The sequence below is a fragment of the Arctopsyche grandis genome, chromosome 4 (genome assembly GCF_051622035.1).
Source record: "Arctopsyche grandis isolate Sample6627 chromosome 4, ASM5162203v2, whole genome shotgun sequence".
NCBI classification, from domain to species: Eukaryota; Metazoa; Arthropoda; class Insecta; order Trichoptera; family Hydropsychidae; genus Arctopsyche; species Arctopsyche grandis.
In genome coordinates this window covers 26356950-26377953 of record NC_135358.1, presented here as the reverse complement: position 1 = coordinate 26377953, position 21004 = coordinate 26356950, and the positions used below count along the sequence as shown (strand labels likewise).

At 36.0% G+C, this 21004-nt stretch overlaps 3 protein-coding genes across 3 annotated transcripts; 2 read left to right on the top strand and 1 right to left on the bottom strand.

Moving 5' to 3' along the window:
* The first annotated feature begins 186 nt into the window (after positions 1–186).
* TfIIA-L (transcription factor IIA L) lies at positions 187–6781 on the top strand. Its single transcript, XM_077429829.1, has 7 exons — positions 187–544; positions 2371–2575; positions 3375–3550; positions 3626–3724; positions 3799–3910; positions 4202–4500; positions 4593–6781. Exons 1-7 carry the CDS (start codon positions 521–523, stop codon positions 4698–4700), a joined length of 1023 nt encoding a protein of 340 aa, XP_077285955.1. The 5' UTR covers positions 187–520; the 3' UTR covers positions 4701–6781.
* Positions 6782–7930: 1149 nt separating this feature from the next.
* LOC143911089 (glycoprotein endo-alpha-1,2-mannosidase) lies at positions 7931–9653 on the top strand. Its single transcript, XM_077429828.1, has 2 exons — positions 7931–8061; positions 8157–9653. Exon 2 carries the CDS (start codon positions 8297–8299, stop codon positions 9455–9457), a length of 1161 nt encoding a protein of 386 aa, XP_077285954.1. The 5' UTR covers positions 7931–8061; positions 8157–8296; the 3' UTR covers positions 9458–9653.
* Positions 9654–10104: 451 nt separating this feature from the next.
* On the bottom strand, positions 10105–14615 carry LOC143911067 (ribosome biogenesis protein BMS1 homolog). The gene is made up of 2 exons (XM_077429791.1): positions 13623–14615; positions 10105–13540 (listed from the first exon to the last, which is right to left on the bottom strand). The coding sequence occupies exons 1-2, from the start codon at positions 14521–14523 to the stop codon at positions 11148–11150; spliced, it is 3294 nt and encodes a 1097-aa protein (XP_077285917.1). The 5' UTR covers positions 14524–14615; the 3' UTR covers positions 10105–11147.
* Positions 14616–21004: the final 6389 nt, after the last annotated feature.

Here is a 21004-nt window from a genome sequence, read left to right as displayed (position 1 = left end):
ACATTAGAATGGGTATAGATTTTAGTGACTTTGTGACCAGTAATCACCGAACCCTCTTTTCGTACTCGTTTGGGTATTATTTTAAAGATAAACCGTAAAATAACACCAATTCCACTCTTGTCGATGAAAAAAGCACACGCTATATTTCGAATAATCGAGGTGAAATGGAAGAAGGTAAGCAGTTGCCGGGCATATAGTCACTGCGGGCAGTGGCGCGCCGCAGCGGACAGCCGGCAGACGAACGTGCGGCTCGGTGTTGGGTAGGGTCGGTCGGTCGGTCGGTCGAGTAGGCGGCGGGCGAGCTAGTGGCAGATCGTCGAATGGTCGCGCGGTCGGGTGTTCGCTCGTCGTTGCCGTCATCGTCGTCGTCGTCGTCGTCGTCGCCGCCCTTCCAGTGTCCGGCCGTCGATCGTCGATCGTCGATCGTCGATCGTCGACCGTCGACCGTCGACCGTCGACCGTCGACCGCCCCTTCCGAACGCTGACTTCCGACCACAAGTCGCAGCGGCCGCCGACCAGAATGGCGCTCAGCCACACGGCCGTCGTGAGTATCCGCCCTCCCCTCTCCTCCCCTCCCCACCTTCCCCGAGCCCTGCGCCTCGTCCGCCAATCACAAACGTTCTTCACAAGGGTACCACCGTAGCCGCCATTGTACGTATTCTTTTTGGCTAATCGGCCTCATACATGCCAAAACTGCCCTGTGCAAATATTATATCTATCCCGTCGATCTCGTGGGGACCGTATTTCTCGGATGCCAAGTCGCTTTCGAGGATTTCAACTCGCCGATTTATAATGGGTCAAACGTCACTTCGATTACAAATCGGAATCGTTTATGCAGAAAGACGGGTGGTACTACTGTGACGTGCTCAAATTTTTAATATGGATTTAGACTTTTTTTTTTAATTCACTCCGATAGTGTATTTGATTGTTCTCAAATAGATGCTTTCGATGAGTATCGTTGTATTTAAAATTTAAAAAAGTCGATAGTGAGAATCTCACTATCGATCGTGTTGCCGTAATTGAAATAAATCTTTTCAATATGTCGTTGGAACGTTTTGTATCCATTCATTTCCCAAGTTTTATTTCTATACCATATGGTGAGTTCGAATATATCCAACTCGTCTCCCGATTAGAAGATTCGTATAGCGAAATATTACCACATATGCTACACACATACACATTCGCTTCAAGTGAATTCAAATTATTTATATCATTTAAAAAAATGATTTTTTTTTGCATCTCGACCACCATATTGAAAATTTAAATGGTCATTTCATAGATTAATTCCTCCCTGTTGTATAAACAAAGAAAAAAGAAATAAATATTTAATATATCATCAATTTAATTGAAATTCATATTAATCATTTAACATACAGTAGAACCTCGATTATCCGGATTGTTAAGAACAAACTCAAATTTTACCATTTTGCAGCTTTGAAATGCATAGCATAAAATTCGAAAATAAGACGGAGAAATGAGTCGGTTGTCCTCAAAATTCAATACTCAAAGGATGTTTGATTCTTGGAAATTTGATCGCGATTTAAATATTTATTTTTAATATTACCAATATGGGAAAGGAAACTGTATTGTCATTAAAAGACAAATTATATATAATCAGTGTCTTAGGACGTTTTTTGTCAAATAAATAATGGTGTTGGAACGTCAACGATCTCCAATATAAAAAAAGTAAAAAAATCATCAAGTTTACTGATTCTTTAATGTCACAAAATGGAAGCTTAGAGCGTAAGCCTGTGAAAAAATCAGGAAATGAAGAAGTCGAAGAGTGTATTTTATGTGGTTCGTTCAAAGAAATATCTACTCCATTATTGTATGAAAAGTATTCGCGACTTAACAGCTTCAAAAAGAATTGCCAACTTTAAGCAATAATCCATAATTGAATTTCTTAATACAGCATAATTTAATATTGATCTTCATGTTATATATGTAAATGTAGACAAAAAAAAATTATTCATACTGAATGTACACATGTCTATCCTGTCAATTTTGATTTTTTTCGATTATCCGGACTACCTTCATCCCCAATTAGTCCGGATAATCGAGGTTCTACTGTATATCAAAATTAAATGTTGACATAATAGTCATTTACTGCTAATGTATATTCATTCAATTATACATATGTATATTTCTCTAATAATGAATAGCGATCAACTAACGTGTATACCTATATATTTACCGCTCAAGTTATAGACCTATTTTGAATGACAATTAATATCAGTGAATTATTCTGTTTTAAATGCAGTATATTCACTAGGCATACATTAATTTCATCTTAACACTTGTTCACACATTTATGCATATCGAATCTTGCTATTTTACATTCAATTATAATCATTTTTTTTATTATTTCAGCTGCGTTTGTACAATATTGTAATGGAGGATGTAATCTCAGGCATAAGAGAAACTTTTCTCGATGACGGTGTAGATGAGCAAGTTCTTCAAGAACTCAGACAACTGTGGGAGTCCAAGTTGTTAGCGAGCAAAGCTGTCGAACAAACACCGGATCCACCAGAACTGCATCCGCCACCTATAGTGACGAACAATTTAAAAGCAAATGGTAAAAAAAAAATTGCTAATAGAAATGAAATATTGTGGTTTTCATCAGATCCAATAAACATTTTGCACACATTTCAAAAAATAAAATTGTTTTAGTTTATTTGCTACACATAAGTGTGTGTCTCTTTTAAGAGTACATATCTCAGATAGCATACTGTGTAATTGTCTCTATTATACTTGTGTACAATCGCTTTATCATACATATATGTATATATCTCTTTGTAACCTGATAAGTGAGTTGACATACACGGCTGTATAAATGTTGAAATTGAAAAAATATCTAAGATCGATTGTTGATTAAAGTATTTGTTTTGCGAAATCAGCTCAATTTTCACCATTTTCTTTGCAAATAGCAGCATAGATTTTTTTGTAGCATGTGAATAACTAGATTATGAATCATTTCCTATTATCGATAAAAAAAATAGTTCTCTTTTCAGTTTTGCCCATAATGCATTCTTAATAATGTAGAAAATAATTGTATATTCCATTTTATTATGACTTATGACTTATTATTCTGAATGTGGCCTACGAATTAAACTTTTCTTAATGTAGCCTTCGGGCTATTTAAGGTTGGATAAGCCTGATATAAACAAGTTCTGATTGTGAAGAATAACAAATTAGGCTGTAAATAAATTAACCAATTCACGTAAAATAATCAATGTCAAAGTTGGAATTAGAGTGGGTGGATGATTTGTAGTTGTTATTGCTTTTTAGTTTTTATTGATGTTCATTGCTTGTCACTATATATTTAATATAGTCTGCCAATAGTTCATAATTAATGTATTCGTTGTGTATTTTAGGTGCTATTAAAAAGGCTCCCGCAATGGAGCAGCAAAGCTCAACGAATACACAGGTTGCTCTAAACACACAACAAGCTAATAGTACAAGTAATTTGGTTAATCAACAAGGTGCCTCAAATAATCAAGCTCAAACAAACATTGTTAATATCGATCCAAATGGAAAAGTTCCCGTACAGGTATGAATTTTTGCGAGCTTGTGTGTCAATTTTCATCTGTGGCTTTTATTCAATTGGTGATTTTATTGTTTATAGTTAACGTTGCCCGCGCAAGCCGGTGTACCGGGATCCACTCAGAGAGTGTTCACATTACAAATACCAGCGTCAGCTCTTCACAACAACCAGCTTCATCAAGTTTGTGCTGTTTAATGTTTTAATTGCTTCTATACATACGTTGATTACGGTTTGAAAGTGTTTTGTTTCTGTAGGTTTTAACTGGTCCCATTATAACAGCGACTATGAATCTACCACAAAATCTTGCCGCTACGTTATTACAGCAACACATAAATGCAGCTTTATCTGGACAGCAATCAAGTTTGAGTAAGTTTTGTTTTCATCAATAATAATTCTTTGTAAATATAAAATTAACATATTATGTCGCATAATTTTTTGTGATAAAACAACTGTTTAAATACTAAATGGAGTTTTTTGATTGAAAGTTGTTATAACTCGATAGCAAAAATCAATCATGTTTTCGTTAGAATGGTGTGACTGTTATTCTATTGAAAATATTTATGTAAATTTTTTCCTATCTTGAAATATGTGTAATGACTAAGTCAAATGCTATTTTACTTATTGGTAACATTATATTTATCGTTTATTTGTATTTAGATAATCCGACAACGAATACTTTAAGTGTAGCTAGATCACAGCTGGACGGTGGAGGGTACGATTCTTCAGATGATGAAATATCAGATGGCGGCGGTGGAGGAGCCGGTCCGTCAGATGATGACGCTGATGCGGCCGGTTCAGGTGTAGGCACCGATGGAGGCCTTGACGATGAGGACGGTGAAGAAGGGGAAGAGGGGGGAGCTGAAGATGAACCATTAAATTCGGGAGATGATGTTTCGGAAGAAGATCCTTCTGATATGTTTGATACTGATAATGTAGTTGTATGTCAATATGATAAGGTAAAACTTTTTTGTTTCTTAACAATTTAAAATTATGTTGCAATGACAGTGTTTAATTCTGAAACAAACCTAATATCACTTATTTGTTTTAGATTACACGAAGCAGGAATAAATGGAAATTCTATTTAAAAGATGGCATTATGAATTTAAGTGGTAAAGACTATATTTTCCAAAAAGCCAACGGTGATGCGGAATGGTGAAACTATAAGCTGAGCAAAATAGCCTTTTTGTGTATCTGAAAAATATTGTGATCATTTTAATGGTTTAACTCTTTTATGAATTTGAATTGTGTATAAATTGAAGTGTTGTGCTTAAAAATGGATGGCATTAAATTATTTTTAATTTATTTGATAGATGAATTTAAGTATACCCAATTAAAAATGAATTTAAACGATCTAAAAACATTCTTGCTTGACTTGTGAGACAATCCATCATACAGCTAAATATGTAAGAACCATTCGTAAAATAGAATTTAAGTGATTTCAGATTAATACCTACATATAACAGGCAACTCATTGAACACATTTGCTATTCTTCGTTTAAGTCCATATAACTTATACACATACGCCTACTAAATGTACATATTGCCTTTGTTGTTGAGAAATATTAATCATGTAGAAAATTCAAAGTGTTATTATCTACATATTTTAATATGTACGTATGTATATGTACATTTTTTCGCAATTTTTTTTATACAGTCTACCTTGATATCTAGGATATCGACGCTCAACCTATCGATAAATTTTAACGTAAACCAACGGTATAACCAGGTCTGCTCTAACCTATTGATATCCACAATATCAATGTGAAACTTGCTGAAATTGTTGATAAACTGCAGATCGATGAGTCAGCGGCCACCTGTGTATAGAATTTGAATACAACAATTTTTTTTGTTCTTGATTGTTAAAATTTTGTTTTTTGTATATTGAAATTTTCACATGTATTTCTTTTTAACAAATGTTAAGGTTACTCTTGACAAGGATGGCTAATGTGATATTTAGTTATTTCTTGTTACACAAAGAATATTATGTACATTTGTATCTGATAGTGATCAGTGTAAATATCAATTGTTAACATATTAGTGAATATTGAATTGTGCCTGTTGTGTTGAAAATTTATAAACTTTGTTCTAACTGACATACCGCAAATCGTGATCTCGAAACACATTAGCATTCCTCCTGCTAACACTCATCGGAGAAATGTTCATTTCCTTCTGGAATTAGGATCACTCAGTTGCACGTGTAGACATACATACTTGTTAACCGGTTTCACAACTTATTATACACGATTAATATACATTTAGTATCTAATGATAAACACCAATATAGTAATTTGCAGTTATACAAATTGTTCAATATTAAAAAATTTATATTGCATCTACATATGTATGTATAATGTAATTAATTTAATGCTATGGATATACATCAATATATACAAATTTGCAATATCTACACTGCATCCTTTGCATACAGTCTATTTAATTATTAAATAACTGTGTTCAGGGAATGTAATATACTACTTTTTTTTATAAATGTCTATTTCAATAAACAGAAGCAATTTTTCATGGTGTATGTATACATATTATATTTGACAATCAATTGGTCAAAATATAATTTAAATATTTGCCAAAGATTTTTATAAGTTTTTTTGTCAAATTTCCATCTATATTTCGGTATCTTATATTATTATTTTACGTAGTATAAACTTAATAATTAATATGTTTGGCATATTGTGGAATTTTTAAATCTTATGACTTAAAATCTGTACGCTGAATGTAAAAAAATATTAGTAAATATTTTGTCTTTTATGTTCGTTTATTGTTATAATGTAATTGATTCTTTTTAACTATTTTGTTTTCAAACTCGCTAAATTTTAAATGGGGAAGGGATGTGTTTTATTCAATAAATATCTAGACTTAGTGTTGTCTGTCGTTTTGTTGCCTAAATTTTCGAGACATTTTGAGAGCGTTTTTATAAAATTTGTGCTTCTTTTCTGTTCAGAACTTTAGAAAATATTTGATTTAAAGTATTACTGTGTACAGTCTTCAATAACAGTATCACATCTATTATTCAATGTTTATTGAGGACAATATTGTTAAATTTCTTAAACTAATGTGTAGTGAAAAATGAATACAAGCGATGAAGATATTTTTTCACGGAACGTTTGTCATGTTTTATACTTATATATATTCATAATATTTTTTGCATACAGAAATTTCAAGCCGTGTAAAAATTATTAATTTTTTGTATATATTTATATATAATACAATATTTTAATTGACATTGTGTAAATCATTATTTCCCACACATTTCTCTACAATATAATATTTATTCTTTTAACAAATTAAATGAGCCAAACCTTCCAGTGAGGTTATAATCACCTAAAATAATTGTCTACTGGCAGCTGAAAAATGGACTAAAAGTATGAAAAGTTGAAATAATAGAAGACTCGCTTAAGACATTATAAATAGTAGTGAATCTAAGATTTGTTTTTTGATGTGTAAGGGCGAAATCACACAAGGAAGAATGGCACGTCGTGTGCTTGGCTCCCCATTGTGGAGGTCTCCTAAATTTCTTCAAATATGGGATACACCGTTATCGAGCACTGTCAAGCATTAATCAACTTTTACCTCAAACACTCTAGGGGGTGATTATGGGACGGTGTGTGCTGGCCGTGCCATGAATATATGCAAGGCATTCCACATTTTTTTCGCATGTTTAAAAGTATCTAAAAAAACTTTGCCACGTTTGTTTATAGATATTTGTTTCGCCCTAAGGGTTCGGTGATTATTCCGCACACGTCACTAAAATTTAGATCATGGAACATCTACATAGCATCAGTGGCGGCTCGTGAGAATGTCCAGTGGAGGGTCTGCAGAGATGAATCGGACTGTAGTAGCTCGGTGATCAAATGCAAACAAAAATAGCATATATATGAACTAAACTAGTAGGGCTGCAGCCCGCAGACTATATGAACGACAAAAATATCATGCATATCTACTATACTGGGAGGGCTGCAGCCCCACAGCCCATATAGACGAGCCGCCACTGCATAGCATGCAAAAATTCCATCCATTGAGAGTTAACTACGCGAGCCATCATACTAACGAGAATTCGAGTTCCATATTGCAATGTGCGAAATAATCCGTTTACCGTTTTTGCTATGCGAAAATTGGGTAAACGGACTACTAGTCATCTGTGAACCAGTCACAGGAAAACCGGTCGCTCTAGATCGGTCACACGTGATCACCCGTCACACTAAAACTGGTCACACCCTAAAATCGGTCACGAGAAAACTGGTTGATCGATTTTAGGGTGTGACCAGTTTTAGTGTGACGGGTGATCACGTGTGACCGATCTAGAGCGACCGGTTCACATTTGACTAGTAATCACCGAACCGAAAATTGTTCAGTTTCGTTATTCGTTACGGCAACACTAGATAGGATAGCAACACAAGAGTATTGATAAAATGTTCACTTGTGTACCATTTGTTGTTTTCCTTTTGATACAAGATTTGAATTACGAAATTATAACACTTGATCGGACATTTATTGCTTAAACGGTATGTCTTAATAATAATTGTATTGATTTTTCCAAGATAGTTGCTCTTATAATAGAAAATATCTACTGAAATATTTGAAATTGGCATTGTTTCAGATTAACCTGAGGAAAATGAAGTTGATATTCATAATTTTATCTGAACTGAAAGCGACAGCTTATATTCCATACGAAAATACATAAAATCAATATGTGAAATAACTAGAACTATACGATAAGCGCAACAACCAAATATTAAAATGCTATTTATGAAGAAAATACTTTTTATTAGCATCATAATTGCTGTTGCATATCTGAGTTCAACTCTATTATTAAATTTGAATAATACCCCATTGTTGAACGTCGTATCCACAACTACAACGACGACTCCCACACCTATGCGTCTCTTTTTGAATAAGAGTCAAAATTCACATGGGTTAAACGTTACCATAGAAAAGTATGATGCGTTGAAAGTGCACGCCAAGATAATGAAAGAGAGAATCTTGAAGATGACCGGTAGCTTGCCAAAGCCAATAACGAGAAATTCCATCACAAATCACGTTAGTAAGAGTGTACACATGCTGTACTACAACAAATTGAAGAATATTTTTGATAAAAACCAATTGTCCAAGTCGATTTACAATGCAAGCGTACACAAGAATATCGATCGAATGATTTTGTTGGAAAACTTGAAGATGGCTCAGTCGATGGGTGCCGGTGTGCTTGTGTTTCCATATCCGTACATACCAATTTTTCCACAGATAGAAACATCTCAGAATATTTTGAATACTCTATTGAACATGGCACCAAAGTATAATATCAGCGTCGCCATTTCTATCAGGGAGCACTCCAATAGAAATATACTATCGATTCGACGTGACATATTTCATTTCACCGAATCTTATAAGAATCATCCGGCAGTGTATAAATATAAGAAGAAAGACGCGTTGAAAAGTATGCCCGTTGTCTATATTGTGGATTCTTACTTGATATCGTCCGAAAAATGGAAAGAATTGTTGGGTTACAATGGTCAGCTTACTATAAGAAATTCTGATATTGATGCTGTCGTTTTGGGGCAGCTGCAAGACGAAGAGCACAACTTTCATCTCAGGCAGTCAAATTTCGATGGGGTTTTTACATGCTGCAACAACAATGGCGATACGTTTGGAGACACTTGGAAAAATTGGCAGTCACTCGCGTTGTGGGCAAAATCGCACAATTTGTTATGGTCAGCAGGAGTTAACGAAGGTTCAAGTGGAGCTTTGAGTATAAAAACTGGATTAAACACACTGTTACGCTGTAAACCCAGGCCAAATTTCGTATTACTGAATAATATACAATTAAAAGAAGACTATAATGCCTTGCTACAAACTTGGATTGATATTTGGTCTAATTCTTCAGTTCAAAATAAATTTTTGTAGATTATTTTTCTTGAAATAAAGTTTTTAGATTGTAAAATTTTGATCAATTCAATTCAGTCCTGTTTAATTTTGTTCAATCACACAATTCTTTACGAATACAATGTACAAAGCTGAACTTTGTTTTTTTATTTGAATTATTAATGAAATATAAGCATGTCGAATAATGTAACTTAATAAACGCTATTATTTAATATACATATTTTTATTATTTTCGTCACTCAATGATTCGTCGGTGTGTAGTTGATGTGATGTGAGTTCAGTGTGGCTGATTAAACTGAACTGAAAGGTATGACCCATGTAGGTATGAAGCCTGGTGTGGATTTCGACATCAACGTCTTTTCCTGGTTATTGGAGGAGTCCTAACTGGAGTATGTCTAATGGTTATGATGTGATGTGGACCGTTGGCTGTTCTTTTGTCTCCATGAGTGTATCAAGATCATCCTTGGACACATGTTTCATACTTCTATAAAACACTATTTGAGAATAAAAGCTTAAGAAAGTTGGACTGCGACTCTTTGTCTTTATGTATATATCATCAGTTTTATGTTATATGAAAAATTATTAAGTTATATTCCTTATTCAAACTCCAGCATTTTAAATTGAGTATATATTATATGTACATATTAATAAAAAAACAAATAAAAATATCAATTGTACTTTCATTCATATATTTCCAATTAAAAAAAGTAAAACAATAAATTACATTTCAACTTAAAATGTTACAAATAAAATATAAAAATAAAAAGTTACAAAGCAAAATATCAGGGTATTACAATACAATATATTTTTTAAGTTTCTGGTATTGTATATATTTACTATTAAATTCAAATGTTGTCAGACATACACGGCTCATAACAGTTTACACATTACAAATAATATAATATCAAAAATATAAGCTTTCATTTTCTGTCTCTTTACTTGTATACATAGTTGGACCTTTGACTAGTAGTGGTAATTTGAAAATGATAGTTTTTACCATTTAACTCGTGCATCGACCGAAGTAACATGAAGATGTATAATTAGTTCATCATATTCTTTAATAACAAAGTTCGACGATAACAATAAAAGAATTATGAGATAACAGAGGCCTTTGTCTTTTAAAATTTGACAGGTTTTACCTTAGTCGTTCCAAATGGAAAACTTATCCAAGACGGCACTGTTTATCTGTAGTGAAAACAAATTAGTAGAATGAATTTTTTTTATAATCGCAAGACACCGATGATAAAGTATCCACAATGGAAAAAGCCAATGTGACGCAGAGGTGTAAGTTATACGGCAATGGCCTGCAGATTTGGTGGTAACCAAAATATCAGAAGGGTTTTGGTGGTAACCAAAACTGTCAAGGGGAACATCGTGAAGAACATTACATTAAGATATCAGAAGTTAGCTCAACCTCATTCGTTATTCCACAGCTCGACGAATATTCAAGATTGTCACCGATTGTTCGGCATTCACAAGAACAATGGAAAAAAGAGACTTGCCAGCTCGTATAGCTTTCATTAAGAGAATAGGACTATGAAATGAACATTGACCGGGAGAACGCATGAAACATATTAATGCTTTGAATCGATACCTATCTCTGTACGTTACAGATAATGAAATCACAGCACGCCTGAAAGTGGCTCAACAGGAGGACGAACTCCTTGCAGCCATCAGGAAAATTCTCCAAGAGTCATATGCCGCACGAGGCTTATTGTGTTTTTTTATGCTTGCTTAGTGCTCTGCAAACCCGTTTTTTTAATTCTTTTTGTCGTTTTAATCTTTTCCACGAAAGATCGCTAACTTCCTTTTTGTGTTTTCTCACTTTTTCTAGCGCAGCTGCCTTTGCTATGTCTTGTTTATTTCCATAATTAGTCTTAATGACTTTCATAATTTTGGACACTTTCTGTTCGTGTTGACTCTTGACTAAAACTATTCTATTTTTAGTAACTTTATTATTTTGCCTATTATGTATCACCTTATTCTTGGGTTTATCCTTGTATGGCAAGCTTTTTTGAAGTGCTCTGGGTATAACTAACGGTTTAAATACCTTAGTTTCACGATTAACTTCTTTGTAAAGAGAGTCTTCATTAGCATTGAACTTGAGATCTTTTTCTCTTTTCAATTGACCTAAAGTTTTCATTCCAGCCCAAGCATTTTTCTTATCAGTTTCCAAAAGCAAATTTGTCACTGGTGTATAAAAATCAACAATGTCAACTCTGTACCAAGTTCTGCAAAACACGATATCACTTAATAATATCTTGTCTTCAAATGTGGCTCGAAAGCATCCTTCAGGTTTGTTAACTGCTTTTTTGATCTGACCTCGTAATCCCGATACCGTTTTGATTTTGGCACCTTCAAACTTGGCCACTTCCAAAGAACTGTTGAACATTCCCTTGATGAACGCTGTCTTTTTTAGGATTTTTAGAGGAGTACCTACAAGCTTCAACTTTTTTACTATATTGGTGGATTTATCAATTTCTTTCACACTGCCAGTTGCGGCTATTCTAAATCCTAATTGTTTGAGTTGGGTGGAGTCTAGAGTTTGTAATGCTAAAAATCCGGTATTTTGGGGTGTAATAGGTCCATAAAAATGCATGTTACAAGTAACATGCTCTGGTGTATATTTGAGATACCTGTATTTTAAATCGTCTTCAATTTTAGAGAATATCGGCATTGTTTGAAATCTTCTCCAGCCCATTGAAATTATAAGAGGATCCTGGGTTTTCAGTATTTTTTTGTACCACCTGTGTTTTTTGACTTTGCAGCTCACATAACCAACATTCTCTTCAGACATGTTTAAGGCACCAATTAAAATGGGATAGTGTGCATCGAAATTATCTACAAATTCACAAGGCATATCTTTAAAATACATACGGACGTACATTCCAGGCCTAAAACCTTCGATCTGAACACGAATATCATCATCCATATCCTGAAATACTGATTTATTAAGTTCAGTTTGTTTCAACGCTTCAGCTTTTAAACTGTCGTAGTAAGCGTGGTCCCCCTTGATTTTATTTTCTTCAGGATTATCATACTCTGAATCAAATTTAGCTTTCAATTTTAGTTTCTTTTCTAATATTGCAGATTTATCACTACTTTCGGTTTTATTTGTTTCAGATTTTTCATGTTTTTCTCCAGTTTCTAAATCTTCAAAATCTCCAAACACCTCTTCATCAGAACTATCTATACTGGCATCGTCTAGTTTTAATAAGGTTGAGGCATCTTCTTGTGAGGAACGTTTTCCTGTCACAAAGCAATTTAATAAAGATTTTTTAGCGCTAGTATTTATCCAGTCTTCAACTTGAATCTTGGTTGAATGTTGGAATAAAGAACATTCTTCATTATTTATATCATGTTTTAGTTTTTGTAGGTTTTTCTGTTGTTTAGTTACTCTTTTGAATAAACCGCCAAGTTCTTCATCTTCTTCATCATCCGAGTCTGTATCCGAATGTTTCCGCTTAGCGTTGCTAGTATTGCCTTCTTTGAAAACACCATATACCAATTTCATAATATTTTGTGTGGTATTTTGACGTTCCAAAAATGCTAGATTTGCCTTTTCACCTAAATTTTCCCGCCATTTCAAGGAATCATCAATGTCGTTGTTTTCCCAAGGTAACACTTCATCTCCACTATTACGATCTTCTTCATCAGAACCATCGTTCGATTCATTCTCACTTTCAACTTCCACCTCATCACCACTCTCCACCATATCATCTTCAATACCCGATGACTCACCGTCTGAATCCTTCGATTTGTTGGCCTCGTTTAAAGTATTTGAATAAATAACGTCACCATCAGAGAACAGCTTGAATCCAGTATTTTTCATCTGATCATCTACTGTCTCTTTCTGTTCAACGACATTTTTCAACATTGCATTCTTTTCCATATATTTTTCATCGTCTTTGTTTTCTGAATGAAAATGAGAACCTTTCAATTCAATGTAGACTGCGTCCTTATCATAAACAATGCCTCCGACTCCAGAAAACGGTGCATAAACAACTCGCTCTTTTTCTAGTAGAGTCCGTTTCTTTTGAGCATCAGGCATAGGACAAGGATCTGTTAAAAAGTTTAACTCGTGGATCTTCATATCACCGACACCTGAAAAAATTCAAAATTAATAATCAACATTTATCCCACACTTGCGCCTAAAATAATACACGTTTCAATTCAATGCAAGTACCTGCAATATGCACGGCACATTGATCTGTAAGTGGAACACCTCGAACATATCCATACAGTATAACATCTCGGTTGACTTTAGCATTTCTTCGGATCAAATCCTGATTAGTGACGTCTTCCATTCTGTCGGCCAGCACGTAAGCATGAGCACTGCGCCAATTAGGTTGTCTGAACTTCATGACCGATATAAAACGAGCCAGATTTTTAATCTCGTTTCTTAAATATTCACCGTGAAGCATTCCAGAAAGGTAGAAGAGTTTGGCACCGGCATATACTTCAGTCCAAAATCTATGTTTCAAAATTTTCTTTTGCCGTTTGAGCGTCTTGGCATTGCTTATCAGATCCAAGTGCGTGAGAACTCCCATGATTTTCGGCATTCCGTGTACTTGGCATATGTTGAGGAATTCAAATATTTCCATTTCAAAACCGAAACTAGCATCGCATAACAACAGAACCAAATCGGCACATTTAGCAATATCTATCATGGAGTTGACGTCGTTATTGCATTCTATGAAAGTAACACGTCTCTTTTTAGAAGTCACTACAGTGACAGGTCCGCGCACGTCGGTTATATTGGTCTTTGTGAAGCTTCGAATCAAATTATTGACCAGGGTAGTTTTCCCAACAGACGGTGGTCCAACGATAGCTACCAGTGCTGGGGCTCCTGCTGCTGCCGTACGTTCTGCTTCGGGCAGTCGCTGCTTTCGCGCGATTATGTCTTCTTTGCGACGGAAGCTTCGTTCAGCTCGCACCGCCGATTTGATCGCGAACGCTTTCGGGTTTCGTTCGCGATCCGTCATTTCACCAGCAGAAGAGCTTTTCTTCGCGGCTTTCTTGCGTGCTTTGCGGCCAGAGTGGGGTTCCCGATGGGGCCGAGCCCCCGCACCTGCTTCGCCTTCCATCTTCTATCGTCGGGTTTTAACCTCGAAGGCACGTGTGCTCAACACGTTGACAGCGAGTGTATTTGGTCGTAGCACAAAAATAATCGTGTATCATGAAAATAAGTTTAATATTTGGTCGTAGCACAAAAATTATCGTGTATGATGAAAATATATTTCAAGTGAATTTTTCGAATATTCGGGCTAGCATAAAAACTGTATAAATAATTATTAGGATAGAGTTTATGGGCTGCTTAAAAATATATAATTATATCATGACTTTTTGGCCGGAGTCCGAATCATTAAAAACCGATTAAATTTATATTATACAATTTTTTACTAAATAATATATATTTGAATATTCAATCAAAGAACATGTTTTTCGCCAATACTCAAATTATACGCAGTGTTTCTTTGTTTTTTTCTCATGTTTGGGTTGAATTGAAGAAAGGCCGATATTTGAAAAATACATTACACCAAATGCTAACGTTTTATTAATTTCTTGTACATCTACATTCATATTTTGGTTTCCAATTAACCAAAAAATAATGGGAACTAGTTTTTCGGCGACTTTTTAAAATATAAAGTAACCGGCTCACCAAAACTTGGGGAAATGTAAGTATTATAACATTTAATTTTAATTTATTTAAAAATATATTTATAGTTACTTATAGCAAAGCATCGTAACTTGAGTTCCGCGGCAACGTAAAAGCGTATTGCACCATATAGATCTAACGCGTGCGAGCGAGATGCGTGAAAAGGTTGCGATGCTCTGATTTATAGAACGAGAGTAATAAAGCTTTTCATAACATAAATTAAAATAAGGTCGAATAAAAAATTGTCACAAAAAAATCTATAGTAGTTGTATGTGCGTCTATGTGGAGACTGCGTGCTACTAGTTATAGATCGAACAAGTATATATGTGTGCTCGAGAGGATGATAAACTTTGACGAGGTTTTTTATTTAATTATAAGTTGTACACTTATTGTGTATCGAGCGAGGGAGCGTAGCGCGGAGAGATAGCTCGATTTAATGTTGAGCAAAGGAGCGTTCTCAACTTGTCACCACTATTTAAATATGATTTATGTACAAGCTCGTGAGATTTCATAGTGGGGAGGCTGCAGAGATTATTCAAGCTGTAGTAGCTCGTTAACCAAACCGGTGATCGAATGAAAACAAAAATAGCTTGAATATGTACTATACTGGGAGATCTGCAGCCCCGCAGCCCATGTGGATGACAAAAATAGCATGCACTTGTAAATGTACATATATCACGTATCATTATTCAATGCTTTTCTTTGTTGTTTTTATTTTTTTTCATTATTGTTATTAATTTTTGTAAACTTTTTAAGTGTAAACGATATATACATATGTACGTTGTAATGCTGTTTGTTTTTAAAAGGTTTTTGTATTTCAAACAAATAAATTAATTGGTTTATGGTGGTCTGAAATTTGAAAAATGCATATCAGTAATGACAAATGTCTTAAGAATATCATAAAACTACGTACATAGATAAAGTAATAATGTTTAAAGGATGATTGAAACACCAAAATTAATTAAATTGAGAAAAAATCGGAAAATTAACTTAATTTTCCGAATCAAAAATACGCAAATAAAAAATAAAGTAAAAAAAAAGAAAAACGAAAATTTCGGTGGACAATGTGGCTTATTCGGGATGCGGTGCATCCGCTCTAAAATCGTCAGACAAATTGAACGACAGATTAACGGACGGCTGCTTTAAATGCAGTTCTCATCTTCTCGAATGATAGATTGCACATCAGATGACGGGTAACCTTTCGATGTGCACAGATGCAATTATTAAAATGGTAATTATTAAAATTGAGTTGGATCTTTCAGGCGAGTTTAATAAGGCAAGATTCGATAAGTTCCGAATCTTGCCTTATTAAACTCGCCAGAAAGATCCAACTCAATTTTAATAATTGCATCTGTGCACATCGAAAGGTTACTCGTCATCTGATGTGCAATCTACCATTCGAGAAAACGAGAATTACGTTTAAAGCTGCCGTTCTGTTAATCTGTCGATTTTAGAGCGGATGCACCAAACCCGGCTTATTCGACGCGAAATGCGTGCTTTTATATTCAACACTAATTGAAACGTTGCACACTGCATTCGGATTTAACCCCTAAAAAACATCCCTGTGTGCATTTTTTTCTGTACCAGCATACAACCTTTTGTGGTTATTTTCCCCGTTGCCGTATATTTTATTATCGGGAATCGAATGATGGATTTGAACCGGTACGTTGTTTGAACACTCATCGCCACATATGGAATATTTGTTCAGTAGGATCCCGCCGAATGCATCCATTCTTTTGTCCTGATTTTAAATCGCATCATGATTAATAATAATAATAAAAAAATTGAAAACTTTTTGTACCTGCGATTTATTACCGTATATCTCACTATTGCATTTTCTCGCGGATATATGTCATTTTAAAATTTCAAAATACGAAATGTATCACAATTTAAAAATAAATAGAAGTGATGGTATTAAAAGTATATCGTGCTTATTTTGTTTATTTTTAAAAATTTTATTTAAAATAAATACTCGCTCGTCTTTTATTTTGAAAAAAAAATCGATAGTAACCGTCTAACAAATGGTATGAGTGGTTCATTTAGTTACTTTAAATTAACAATTATAGTGTGAATAGTCGTTTGAATATAATTGTAAAATACTAGTTGGCTTACGGTCTATTTGTATAAGTGATATTTTTTTTAATTTCAATGTCGTATTGTAATAAATTAAAGTAGGTATAAATGTAAATTAAAACGGTCAATGAACTTGCTATTGCTTTGCAACCGGATACAAGTATGTATGTGAATTTAATCCATTTATTTTCGGTATTGCACCACTTTACATTTTTTGTAAAACTATCATTGTTACCAGAAACGTTTTATAAATATACAGTTTATTCATTCGGTTTATTAAAGAGTAAAAGTGAGTCAGTGACTGTGAATGAATAAAGAAAATACTCCACGGAGACAACATGAGGTTTGTAAAATGTATTTTACGGTTTCAAATACAAGTATTTACGTGTATGAATTTAATTTAATATTTATATTAAATTTACAGAAATAAAAGCTAGTACTTCATTTTAGCAGTTTACGTCATAAAAATGTGTGAGTGGTCTTTGCTTTATTTGTATTCATTTGAGGCGGAAAAATAACGTAACAACCATAATTACGAAAGTTTGAAATGTGCGCGCGCAGAATACGGGAGGAAAAGCCTGTTCCTCTTGTTCCGTTAAGTGATTCCGTCCAAATTAAGTGAGTATGTACCGTTTACCATGCACCCTTTTTTTTGATCTTTCGATTTTCGATCTTTGCCTTCCGATATTTGGTTTTTCGTGCATTTCTAATTCGATCCCGTGAGGTGCACCCGGTCAGAATATTTAAAAATAGCAAGTAGTCAGTCAGCAGAAAATAAAACTTTATAGACAATATTGCAATTAATTAGGTAGATGTTTTGTTGAAGAGGGTTGTAGATAGTGCGTGAGCACGTTCGAAATGTCGAGATGCGCGCGTATCCGAATGATACTCGTTTGACGTTTGTTTGGCTGTTGTCGTCTTGACCACTTGTACTAATCTTCAACGTTGCACGCACTAGTAGTGATACTAGTGCCAACTGACAAAAATGAATCTGACTATCTGTCAACATAATTCTGACTATTTAATACAAATTATGACCAATCCAGTTTGAATTCTGACCATTCAATATAAATTCTGACCAATTATTATAAATTCTGACTATTTAATATTTATTCTAGTTCTAGTATTCTGACCGTTTAATATTAATTTTGACCAATGTAATATAAATTCTGACCAAAAACGTCTTTGCCCTACGACCATTGTCATAGGGCAAAGGCTCAGGGGGGCACCGAGGCCGAATCCCTACATGGTAATGGCTCTGGGGGCACCGAGGGTGAAGCACTACAGGGCAAAGGCTCAGTGGGCGCCGAGGTTGAAGCCCTACAGGGCAAAGGCTCTGGGAGGCGCCGAGGGCGAAGCACTACAGGGCAAAGGCTCAGGGGGCACCGAGGGCGAAGCCCTATAGGGCAAAGGCTCTGGGGGCGCCGAGGGCGAAGCCCTACAGGGCAAAGGCTCAAGGGGCGCCGAGGGCGAAGCCCTATAGGGCAAAGGCTCAGGGAGGTGCCGAGGGCGAAGCCCTACATGGCAAAGGCTCAGGGGGCGCCGAGGGCGAAGCCCTACGGGGCAAAGGCTCTGGGAGGCGCCGAGGGCGAAGCACTACAAGGATAAGGCTCTGGCGCTTAAAGTTGGTCCGGCTATAGTTTTATTAAGAAATTTAGATGCACCGCGGCTTTGTAACGACACTACTCTGCTTAAAAAAATTAATGTCGAACGTGATAGAAGCGACCATTGTCACAGGTTGTGCTAAAGGCGAGGATGTTTTTATCCCGCGAATCCCTTTAATACCTACTGATATGCCTTTTTAATTTAAAAGGATTCTGTTTCCCGCGCTTCTCGTGTTTGCAAAATCGATTAACAAAGCTCAGAGTCAATCGTTAAAAGTAGCAGGTATAGATTTGTCTGATGATTGTTTCGCCCAAGGACAGTTATACGTAGCGTATTCTAAAGTGGGAACCGGAAAAAATTTATATATTTTAGCTAAAGATGAGAAAACCAGTATATTGATAAGTTATAAGTAAGTATATACACATGACGGGCTGAAAACCAGATGGTACAAGTGACATTTAAAAAAAAAAGCTAGTTTAAGTGCTAAAATAATAGCATTTCATATACATATGCTATTTATTTTTTTAGCACATAAACCAGATTTTTTTAAAAATGTCACTTGTACCAGTCTGGTTTTCAGCCCGTCGTATGTCAATTCGAAATATATTTAATAAATCATATTTTTTCCAAAGTAATATCATTACAATACTCTAATATATAATTAATGGGATACATGCAGGGCTGTTTTGGTCCTCAAGACAAATACATATCTGGACTCCGGAGAAACGTATGCAGTTAGATACAGCGTTTCACACCGGGTGATTTCTTAGTCGCTCACATTTTCATATGTACAATTGGTCTGGTCGGTGTAGCCCAGAGCTATGTTCTGGGACACGTGTAATGAAATTAAATATTTATAATATAATGCTGATTCTTCACAAGGTATAAAACTCTGACTGTTAAAATATTGATCAAAATGTATAAAAATAGCATTAATTTATTTATAAGTTATATGAGATCATCGAAACATATTATGGGGGATGAACGAATGAGACGACTGGCATGTTGAATGCACGTGTTTTATTTATGACAGCCGAAGGCAGAGTGAGTAGTGGTTCTCCGAACCCAGCCGAGTTGGTCCCTACTCGCAGGAAGGCAACCAAACTCGACCATGTCGTATAAGCGAGCCGCCACATCACTCCCCACCCCCAGCATCAGCGATACAAAAATTACAAAGAAACAAATTTAACAAAAGAAAAAAATTATTGTTACACAAAGAGAAAAAAATTATTAAGTGGGGAGAGAAAAAAAAAATTGTTGACGTGGGCCATCCACTGTGTAGGTGTACCGCCCTGAATGGTGGGTACATTCGAGGGCGGTGACGTCGCGAGCAGGACGGTGGGTCGTCCAATGGTCGCGCCGATGCGATGCTGCGCCGGCGCCGCTCTTCCGAGGCTGATGTCGGTTGGTGGGGTGGCGGGGGCGGCAGGGGCATCGATGTGGTTGATGATACTCCGAGCTGGACCGTGAGTCATTGTGGCTCGTGGAGGTGTTGTAGCGCTACCGCCCGTCTCGGCGTGACGACCCTCGTGGGGACGGACGGGGCCTTGATGATGATGATGGTGCTGAGGTGGTGTATGTCTTGTGGTGCTGGATGACCGTTCTATGTGTACTGGATCGCGCATGACTCCACATCCAGCTGTCAAGATCGTCGTCTCATTCGCTCCCCCATTTTTTTAAGCACCTGTCATCGACGTTGTGGCTGGACTCCAGTCGGTAGGTAGGTAGGTAGGTAGGTAGCCGTGTCTGCTCGTTTATTGTCACCCGCGGGCCGCGACGTGCTGTGTCGATGGCGGCGCGGCGGGTAGCTTTCCCGCCTGGCTCGGCGAGGCAGGGATGAGCGGCGGCATGCTGAATTAATCGAGGCTGCGTGGCTCGATGTCGGGGGTCACCAATTATGGGGGATGAACGAATGAGACGACTGGCATGTTGAATGCACGTGTTTTATTTATGACAGCCGAAGGCAGAGTGAGTAGTGGTTCTCCGAACCCAGCCGAGTTGGTCCCCACTCGCAGGAAGGCAACCAAACTCGACCACGTCGTATAAGCGAGCCGCCACAATATGTATGTAGTCATATTATACATAATAATATGTAAATTAAACTAAATTAAACATCCTTATTCAGCTGTCACTTTGACACTTGGTTATAATATAACACGCTGTCCAGTTCACGCATTCGGCAAAGAATTTGCCGAATCCGTGAACTGGGCAACGTGCTTGCATTTTTCACG